Source organism: Astatotilapia calliptera, chromosome 10 (assembly GCF_964374335.1).
Source record: "Astatotilapia calliptera chromosome 10, fAstCal68.1, whole genome shotgun sequence".
Classification (NCBI taxonomy): Eukaryota; Metazoa; Chordata; class Actinopteri; order Cichliformes; family Cichlidae; genus Astatotilapia; species Astatotilapia calliptera.
Genome location: NC_137431.1, coordinates 13,562,358 through 13,572,701, shown reverse-complemented (window position 1 = coordinate 13,572,701; position 10,344 = coordinate 13,562,358). Strand labels below are relative to the sequence as shown.

The window sequence follows — 10,344 nt, the reverse complement described above, 5'->3', positions numbered from 1 at the left end:
AACCAGTGTATAAAAGTTTACATAGGTATAAATAGCTCTAACACTTTACTCCAGCCTGGCGTCCACACATGTGGACATCACATTTTGGGTTATTTAGACCAAAATACTAAATCTTGATCAACAAGTGCCTGATATACAGTTATGAGGACATTATACTGCAACTGTTCTATCGAAATTTCAAATTAATGTCCTCATATGTGGCTCTCATTTTTCTCAGAAACAAAAATTAGGTAAAAAAAAACAAAACCTGGTAATTCTTTCTTTTTACATTCATCGGGTTCCAATCGGCCCAAATATCAAAGAGAAATTAAAAATGCATGCCATGGAAGATTTCGGGTCTTAGGGGGTTAAAATGACCAGACCCCTCCGGCCTGTTTTCCAGGCCACTAAATTAAACCCAGTCAATTACCAATTGAACAGAATAAAAACCTACGAGGTCCACTAATAGTCCAAAAGTCCAAATCTTTAATAGAAAAGACAGGCAGAACTCAAACAAACAATAATCCAAACGAGGAGCATATATACACACTGGAAAGTAAATAATTATAAGTTATTAAATCAGACTAATTAAATACAGTAAAACTAATAAGGGAAGACGAACACACGGGAAATAAAAATAACAGTGTAAACATACCAAAACTCAAAATAAAACAGGAAAGCTACTACAAACCGAGTGTGACACAATTACATTCATATTGAAACATGTGTGATAATTTTCTTTCTTTGTAGCATTTTTAAGATATGTGTTAGAACAGTCATTATGCTGTTTGGATTAGGAACCAATCATTTTTGCCAAATAGTTAACACAAACTTAGAACAACAATGAACAATTTTCAAGATTCTGATTTACAGAACAAACAAAAGTCACAAAAGGTTTCATTATTTAAGAGACAAGATCAAGTTTTTCACACAGGAATGAAATGACAGAATCCAGTGCAGCGGGGCCAAAGGTGTGTGTCAGCAAACTGAAGGTTGAGGAATCAGTCAGCTCATGTTTAAGATTGTGTTGGATTTTGAGAAGAGTCTGTCTGTTATTAGAAAGTAAGATTAACAATGTTACACCAATAACCCAAATACGGGGAAATGACAAATAATACCAAAAAAGATACAACTTTCATATTGTTTTACTAACTTACTTTGTCATATCAGCACTTGAATGGTCGATGCCTTTACAGACCATGTCTGTTGTGACATCGCAGGCCAATCTTCCGGCAAACCCGAGGGCTAGCTCCCCAGCCTCCTCTTCACTCAGAACACTAAACACTGTTACTTTAGTTTTGGCCTTCTTAGGCCTGTCAAGAATCATTGCGGGCAGTTTGGCTTTACGGCCCTAAAAAAGAAAAAGTGCAAACTAGGGCTGCTCGATTATGGCAAAAATGATAATCACGATTATTTTCACTGAAATTGAGATCACGATTATTTGACGATATTTATTTAACCCTTTAAGACCTACTATAGAACCAAGTCCACCAGAGCTTATATTATTTTTTTTACATGCTGTAGTGCCATTTGTGGGAGCATTTCAAGTTGCTATACATCAATACAACTGTTATAGCCCATATTTTAATAATATGTATGCATTAAGTCCATAGTAATTACATAAATTGCAAAAAAGTGCAATAAACTACAAAAAAAATTGAAAATTGCTTTTGTTTTGTATACATATATTTCTACTTGGAGAAATTTAAGAGGTTTATCCCTCAAAACTTTAAATACAATAAAGTTGCAAAAAATAGTTTCCCACCACAGGAAATTTATTTTGAGTGTCTTCATAGTTTTATTTTGGAGATACAGCAATTTTTATATACTGCAGGAAAAACAAAAAACAATCCTATGATGCAAATTTGCAAAGAAAACAGCAGGTGCATCATTTCACTGTGGGAAGTTACGAACAGCTGATAGGAACGGCAAAGCCTGTTTCTGGAATATTATGTTTTTGTTCCTGCAAGCGCTTTTTATGCAATTTTTGCAAAGCTATATGTGGAACGAAACCATGACCGAGGACAAGCTGATGGCATCAGATGTAAGTACAACTCCTCCGGTTTCATATGCAAAACAAATTATTGCGCTAGCTTACTCGGTTCAGGTTCTACAGGGATTTAAAAATAGTTACGCAAAACGGAGCGTGCTGCTCTGACCGGCTTTAAAGGGTTAACAATGACTTTTAAAAAATAATATAAAATAGTGTGCAACACCACTGAAGTTTTTTTTTTTTTTAACTCTTTTCAACCAACGGCAGTCACTCTCCAAATAACTTCTGCTTAGCTTTCCGAGCTTCCCTCGGGTCCTCTTAATCAGCGGTCTCCAACCTTTTTTGCGCCACGGACCGGTTTATGCCCGACAATATTTTCACGGACCGGCCTTTAAGGTGTCGCGGATAAATGAGGGAGGGGCTAATAATCGGCTCAGTCATTTTTAATGATCGTTGAAAGCCCAGATCGTAATCGTGATTAAAATTCGATTAATTGAGCAGCCCTAGTGCAAACACCAAAAGAGCAGAGAGAGACACACACACGCGCACAAAGTTAAATGCTTTTGTTTACATGGTGTAATTGTGTATATGTTGCAGCAAATGCATAATTTCCAGCCACATTGTCACTTCATTGATACGAGTAACCTGGATTTATTTCAGGTGACATCAAAATCACGAAATGTATACCTACCCCAATCAAACCTCTGAAAACATGAACTGACATGTTCTCTGCGTTGATTCTGCGCTTGATCTCGTCTTCTGTTATTGTGTAGGTTTTCTTTTTTGAGCTTGGTACAGATAAGCGACCATGCACTCTGTAAACTGTACTAGTTCCTTCTGAATCAGTTTGGAATTCTGTATCTGCATCGATCCTGTCAACATCATCAGCAGCAGCATTATCTGTACTCAGACTTGTGCCGTATACTTCTGCTTCTTTTTCGTTGTCTTCAGTCTGTGTACCTTCATCTCTGACTGTCAGTCTTCCTATCTCACTGTTACTTGTCGATTTGCTGCAGATGTTCTCTCCCTTAGGAACTTTTCCTTTGTCATTCGCTGCCTGATGCTTTCCCTGATGACATTCTTCACTGGCTACTTCTATTGCTCCTCCTGTATAGCCACCCACTATGCTGCACAACTCCTTTCCCTCTGCTGTGCTGCACTGTGCTGTTACATAAAGAAGAATGATATAAACAGCACTATATCAATTTAATTGTGAAGAGAAATCCCCACAATATGACACAGTTATGTCTAAAATAGTTTTGTGTAAAAACTGGATCTTGAAACGTCCACTTTAATTACACAGTCCTGGTGTGCAAAGGCAAAATTACGAAAAAAAATTTCACTTTAAACATTTTTGGACATTGTTTAGTTATATTGTGACTTACTCTCACAGAAGATACAGATGCCACAAACAGACTTTGAACAACGCATGTGCTTGTATGCACCACATTTCTGGCACTGCACCTGTGAATTAAAAAAAAGAAAAAAGAAGAAGAAATAAACAAACAAAAAACAAATGAACAAAGTCCATTAAATAAACAATCTATATGGCTAAGGACATGTCATAGTGTACCCGGTCTTTGGCTGCAATCACACACCAGCACTGACTGCACTTCCTAGTTCGATCTGCAAAATATAATTTGTTTAAGTACAAGTTACATTTTCCAATGTTAGAGAAAAAGAAGGCAGCTAATTTTATCTTTACCTATTGAGGAAAATAAGTAGTGGCAAAGTCGGGACCTGAGCTTTGTGATTTCAGTGTTGTACTCCTCCACTTGTGTTTTACCGTCAATGAGAGATTGGGCAAACTAATAATTGACGAAGAAGAAGAAGAAGAAAAAAAAAAAAAAGAACAAAAAGAATTAGATTAACAAAGAAATGTTTGTTTGTTTTTAACCCCCCCACCCCACCCCCCGAGAAAAAAAACAAAAAACAGAGCAACCAAAGCAAAGCATTACTGCTGAAATGGTTCAATCTACAAAAAAAATTGAGATTTTACCATCCTGCCTCTAAGGCTTTAAAAACTGAATAGGCAAAAATGTAAACATTACTTATATAGGTTAAAGCTATAGTTTTCAGTACCATTATGACATGCACTCCACATGAGTTCCCATCCTGTTGATGTGGGTGGCTCACATGTGACAAGGTCCACTCTCCAGCGCAGCCTCTTGCTGAAGCAAATGAGCTGAGAGATCGCAGTTATTACAAATAAAAAGCATATAGAGAAATCAATAACCACGTTCGGTAATGATTTCAATTAAATTAAATATGTTATGTTAAATATGTTAATTAATTACCTCCAGTTTTTCAACACCGCACTTTTTCTGACCTCCGACTCGCCAAATGAATTCATATAGACTATGGTCCTCTTGGGTATATCACAAAACTGTTTTGTAAAAAGATGGATATGGTAGGCTTGGGCCTTGAGCTTTCCTAATGAGGGACACTGAAAAGTATCATGCACTAGAGAGAGTGCAAAATCTGTGCAACTTACAAACAAGGTCCAGTGGCTGCCATTTTCCAGACAGGCTCCAATCAATTTCTCATACATCTGAAAGATGTTTTTCTGGAAATAAAAAGAATGTGACAAGTATGTTTTTCTGTCAAGAATGACACTGCAAAACTGCGAAAGCTTGTCAGGTGAGACTTGTGATTAATTCTGCAGATACACAAACATATAGAAAGTGTCATTTTTGGTTTACATTAATTAATTTCTATAGTGTGTACAAAACAAATCAAGACCACAGACTCAACACGCACCACTCAATTTTTGGTGTTCTTTATCAGTTGGCCAAGACAGAAATGTTTTAATCTGTGTGCATTGCTTTTGAACAAGTCTTTACACAGAAAAGGTTTCAGAAAGGTATTTTTCAGGTTCTTCTGACAAGGCTTCAATTTTGGAAAATGCTGTTTGTTTATAGTGGCAACTTATAAACCCTTTGTGATAAGAACATAGTTACCACAGTCCAAGTCATACCTTCAAAAAGTATGCACTTTGTGCTCTTGTGGACCCATCCAAAATTTTTCCAGTGATTTGGCTTGGTATTGGATAAATGTGAGGGAAATTCTATAAAAATAACATAAATACACCTATGTTTTCAAATACATTACAAAAAACGTAAACATGCTATGTCATTATGATCAAACAAGCTTTTCAACATACCTCACACTGCAAATAGATTAGGCCATCTATTACCTTATAAAACAAATAAATAAATACATATAAATAAAAACAGAACTAAGGAATACGATTCATTAAGTAAATTGTACAATAAAGTGTATTTAAAGCAGAATTTAACATTAGTTTTATGACAACATAAAATGATTTTTATGTCAAGAGGTACCTCATCTGAAATGTTAGTCTGGTCAAACAGGGATTTCAAACTTGAAATACCAATAGAGTTTGGTCCAGCTACTCCCACAAGGTAATCTGTGAGAAAGCATATGCTGTAGTCAACAGATATCATTTTCTTTTTGCATGCTGCAACTATCATCCATTTCAGTCTTCTAGGAGCTTTGTCTGGTTGTAGTTCTTTTTTCTCCTCCTCATCTATTAATTAAATTATTTTCTGACCTTCCTAACTGTTTCCGACCTGTCTTCCCAATGTGATGTTTAAGCAATATATGTATGGTCAGAAGGGGGTGAAATTTTCATTGCAGTTGTACGTGTAACATTGCATGTGATAATAAAAGGCTTGATTGGTTGATTATTCAACATGAGTTGACATTTACCTGACATTGTGAAGGAGTCACAGTTTCTGTAAGGGTGTAAGAACATAACATGTGGATTTGTTACACTTCTTTTTCACAAGTTAATAACAATCAATAATTTTCATTCCATTATTTACAAGCTATCACACGATGTCCCAGGGACAACATCTACACGATGTCCCTGGGACAACATTTACACGATGTCCCAGGGACAACATCTACACGATGTCCCTGGGACAACATTTACACGATGTCCCAGGGACAACATCTACACGATGTCCCAGGGACAACATTTACACGATGTCCCAGGGACAACATTTACACGATGTCCCAGGGACAACATCTACACGATGTCCCAGGGACAACATTTACACGATGTCCCAGGGACAACATTTACACGATGTCCCAGGGACAACATTTACACGATGTCCCAGGGCAAATTCTACATGATGTCCCAGGGACAACATTTACACAATGTCCCAGGGACAACATTTACGCGATGTCCCTGGGACAACATTTACGCGATGTACCAGGACAAATTTGTAAATTTCTGGATTACTGTTAATCTCCATAGAATCAATTACTTATGTCCAGTTTCACAGCTATGGACCAGTTAATTATGTTTCCAGGTGATAGTTTGATTCATAGATTCAGCACACAACCATAAGTCTAGGCCTTTTAGTCCAGATTCTCTTCACTTATGTTTGTAAAATGATCAGGGAAGCTACTGCAATTTTGCCTGACCCAACCCCCGGGCCACGAAACACCCAAAAAGTTGGGGAACGCTGGTCTAGAGAACACTGGTTAGCTAATGCTGTTGTCAAGTAGCCTATCGCTAGCAAACAAACAGCAAGCCAAGTGAGGAACATATGTATAATGCTTACCGTTTATTAAAGGAAAGTATCCTAAATTGACTTCAAATTCGGCGGACAGGCAGCGGTTTTTCGCTTCTTCACTTGTATTTCGAAATACTCGAAGGCGGGTATTTCGAAGTCGCAAAGGAATGACGTCACAAGAAGGTGATTGGTCACTTGCAATGTTGAACCTGGAACAACATTAATTATGATGATGTGGGAACAATGCTGACACGAGGAAATCAGATCGTCCTGAATGAGGTTATGATCTGACCTACCAAGTGGGGGGAGGGAGGAGGAGCTGTATGCATCCTTGACGTTAGCATACAGTAAGTCTAAAGTTTTCTCTCCCCTGGTGGGACAGTCCACATATTGTTTGAATGTTGGTAGTGTATTGTCCAGTGATACATGGTTGAAGTCACCCGAGATCACAATAAAGGCACTCGGGTGCTGAGTCTGTAGCCGAGCTATGGCAGAGTGGATAGTGTCACATGCAGCTGTGGGGTTAGCAGAGGGGGGAACATAAACAGCCACCAAGATGACGTGAGAGAATTCCCTGGGTAAATAATACGGCCTGAGTCCAACAGCACACAGTTCAGTGTCCGGGCAACAAATCCTTTCTTTGATTGTTATGTTGGCAGGGTTACACCACCGGTTGTTAACTAAAACAGCAAGCCCACCTCCTTTACGCTTACCGCTAGCGATGCTGTCCCTGTCCGCCCGAACAGTGTGGAAGCCTTCCACGGAAGCATTCTCATCGGGAATGACCTGGTGCAGCCATGATTCGGTGAAACACATCAGGCTACACTCTCGGTATTCCCTCTGACTCCGTACCAGTGCTGAGAGCTCGTCGATTTTACTTGCCAACGATCGCACATTTCCCATCACGATAGACGGCAGACACGGTTTAAACCTCCTCCTCGCTTCGAGCCTCCGCTGTCTCACCGTAGAGCTGGGCGATATGAGATTTTTTCATATCACGATATGTTTTTTTCATTTCAGGCGATAACGATATCTATCACGATATAAGCCAAATAACTATATTTGTAAGATTTAAATGTGCTGTTGCTCACAAGTAAAATGTGAAATAATCAGCAGCTTGTTTTTATTTAAATATTTATTTCCCATAATAAGTTCAACAGGGTAGATGTACTTAAGGAACATGAGACTTTTTCAGATAAATAAAGGCAAATATTGCAAACTACACAAAAGACAGCCGCTAAAGCGTTTAAGTTTCAAAATAGAACAAACGAAACAGACTAAATTGTCAATTCCACTTAGAAACAAAGTATTAATTCTAAAAATAAATCTTAGTTTGTTTTACAGAAGAACAGACAAAACTGACTAACTTTTGTCAATATCAAATAAACTGAGAACTAAAAGGAAATTCTCAATCTCTCCTTGTTGTATAGCTGAGCTTTTCAAACAGTTTTAACAGTTACTTTAGTCTGACAAAAGCTGAATGACGAATTAGCGCTTCCAGTCAGAGACTGAGGCTATGTCCACACGTACACGGGTATTTTTGAAAACGGAGATTTTCCGTTTTCGTTTTAAAAAAATAATCCCGTTCACACGTAAAGGCAGAAATGAAGGAAAACGGTGCTATGAACATGCCAAAGCAGCAGGTGGCGCTAGATTCCTAACCGTGCAGAAATGTTGGCCAATCAGAAGTCTAGAAGCCTCGGTGGGAAAAAGTAAACAAAGCTGGGGCATAGAAGCAGAACCGAGTCGTATGTGTGGACCGACAGTAACTGTGTGTATATGTAAGCATTTAAACACTGCAGAGAGTACAATTAACAGTAACAGTATTGTAGAAATTCATTTCACCGAAACAATAACGCGGCGCACAGTGTGACGCATGCACCAGTTTATTGTATTTCCAGACTTGCTTTCGGCACAATTTACAGTGCACGCTACTCTGTTTTTTGTCAGACTTGAAATAGCCAAAATACCTTCACACTACGGAACTTCTATGGCTCTTCCGTTCGACAATCTCTCCGGCATTGGAACCATCATCTGTTTTCTCTTCGGTCACGCTCGGTTGATTTTTCTAGTCGGCACACTCATTTCCTCCATTACCCGCTGGCTGCTTCCCAAACAAACACACGTGCGGCTTGGCACTTGTGCTGTACGTAACAAGTCACGCGACGTGAAGCTGCGGCTGTGATTGGTTCGGCTCTGCGCTACTTAATTTGGATCGGCCGACCTTTTTTTTTTTTTTTTTTTTTTAAGAGGACAAGAGCGGCGAGGTCTATCGCGATAGCTTAATTTCTCTATCGAGTAAAAGTTATATCGCGATAGATATCGTTATCGTTCTATCGCCCAGCTCTATCTCACCGTCACCTTTTTTCTTCTCTTCTGTCCTTGACCTCTGCATCCCCGATGTGTTTTCCTCCAATTAGCACCTCCAAGTCCGAGACCGTGGTTCTCAGCCAGAAGAGAGTGGAGTGCCCACTCTGGGTCAGGGACCAGCTACTGGCCCAAGTGGAGGAGTTAGGAATCCCAGGGTGTTGTTCACAAGTGAACACAAGAATGACAGATGGATCGGGGCGGCGTTTACAGTGAGGAGAATGCTGTACTGATCTGTGTCCCCCTGGTTGAGAGGAGGTGGCTGTGGTGAGGGACGCCTGGACTTCTCTGCTGAAACTGCTGCCCCAGAGACCAAAACCCATATAAGTGACAGAAAATGGATGGATGACAAACACAACGTATCCACACAAATACCTCTGCCAACTGTCACTAACAGTGGAGGAGGGGTGATGATTTTTTTTTTGCTGCCACATGGACTTTGTCACCTTGCGATCATCAAGTCAGCCATTAACTAATAATGGATTGGATTTATATAGCACTTTTCAAGGCACCCAAAGCGCTTTACAATGCCACTATTCATTCACTCACTGGTGGAGGCAAGCTACGGTTGCGAGGTTCAGGGAACGCCATTGGCCCCTATCAGTAGGCGGTAGGATAAAGTGTCTTGCCCAAGGACACAATGACCAGGACAGTGAGCCCAGGGATCGAACCGGCAACCTTCCGGTTACAGATGCGCTTCCCAACCCCCTGAGCCACGGTCGTCCTCTGTATACCAAAGTATTCTAGAGTCAAACGTGAGGCCATCTGTCTGCCGGCTGAAACAGAGTCATGCAACAGGGCTATTATTCCAAGCATGCCAGCAAAAAAGAAAAAGAATTGAGGTGTTGGAAAAGTTATTAGCCTTAAAAAAGAGTTGTGCATAAATAAATGCCTGTACACATCAATAAGCTAAAGAAGAGTGGCTCCTCTTTACAATAATATTGTGAGAGACTGATAAAGTCATTTGGAAAATAACAGTTTTTCAGATTCCTGTAAAAAACTAGGGAATGCTTAGTTTTCTTAGCAGGTATGCAGTGTACCTGGTGTACTAATTGAAATTTACTGACAGAAACATCCAAACCGAGACACATCTATAGTTTGATGACATTGTAAAGCAGTGTAGTCGTTGTCTTCATTAGTTTTTTTATGATAAGTCATCAAAAGTAACACAGGGAGAAATCCTGTTTGCAGATGGGGACTTCATCACTTCACATACCAATATATTGTGCATTAATATGATTTTATGTATTTCTGATGCTTCTCTTCTGCTTTTAAAAAGAATAATCAGTCAAAATACAATCTAGGACACACAAACATTACTGTTCTTCAGGTGAGGGAGGTACTCCTGGGCTTATAATTACAACTTTTACAAGGGTTAAGTAGCCTGATTCACTCTATGTGTTGTTTGGAGGATTCTTTTTGGGCAGGAGGCGCTCTGCTTATTCTCTTTCATTTTAA

The 10,344-nt window shown here is 39.3% G+C and overlaps 1 protein-coding gene and 1 long non-coding RNA gene across 7 annotated transcripts; one reads left to right on the top strand and one right to left on the bottom strand.

Annotated features, from left to right (window-relative positions):
- Positions 1–442: 442 nt before the first annotated feature.
- Positions 443–9,758, bottom strand: LOC145431395 (uncharacterized). 6 transcript variants are annotated; one of them, XR_013911702.1, is made up of 14 exons: positions 6,816–9,758; positions 6,568–6,728; positions 5,705–5,730; positions 5,317–5,402; positions 5,136–5,168; positions 4,950–5,039; positions 4,467–4,538; positions 4,270–4,358; positions 4,055–4,157; positions 3,678–3,780; positions 3,546–3,598; positions 3,358–3,436; positions 1,137–2,475; positions 443–1,028 (listed from the first exon to the last, which is right to left on the bottom strand). XR_013911702.1 is itself a non-coding variant. In XM_080307059.1 (13 exons), the coding sequence occupies exons 3-13, from the start codon at positions 5,709–5,711 to the stop codon at positions 2,601–2,603; spliced, it is 1,251 nt and encodes a 416-aa protein (XP_080163185.1). In that variant the 5' UTR covers positions 5,712–5,730; positions 6,568–6,728; positions 6,816–9,758; the 3' UTR covers positions 2,482–2,600. The 6 variants fall into 6 exon arrangements, 4 of the variants coding, with proteins under 4 accessions (XP_080163185.1, XP_080163187.1, XP_080163186.1 ...); XR_013911703.1 differs by having other exon boundaries at positions 1,137–1,330; XM_080307059.1 differs by lacking the exons at positions 443–1,028; positions 1,137–2,475 and adding an exon at positions 2,482–3,136.
- On the top strand, positions 916–3,831 carry LOC145431396 (uncharacterized). Its single transcript, XR_013911704.1, has 2 exons — positions 916–1,055; positions 1,200–3,831. It is a non-coding gene; the product is annotated as an uncharacterized LOC145431396 (long non-coding RNA).
- Positions 9,759–10,344: the final 586 nt, after the last annotated feature.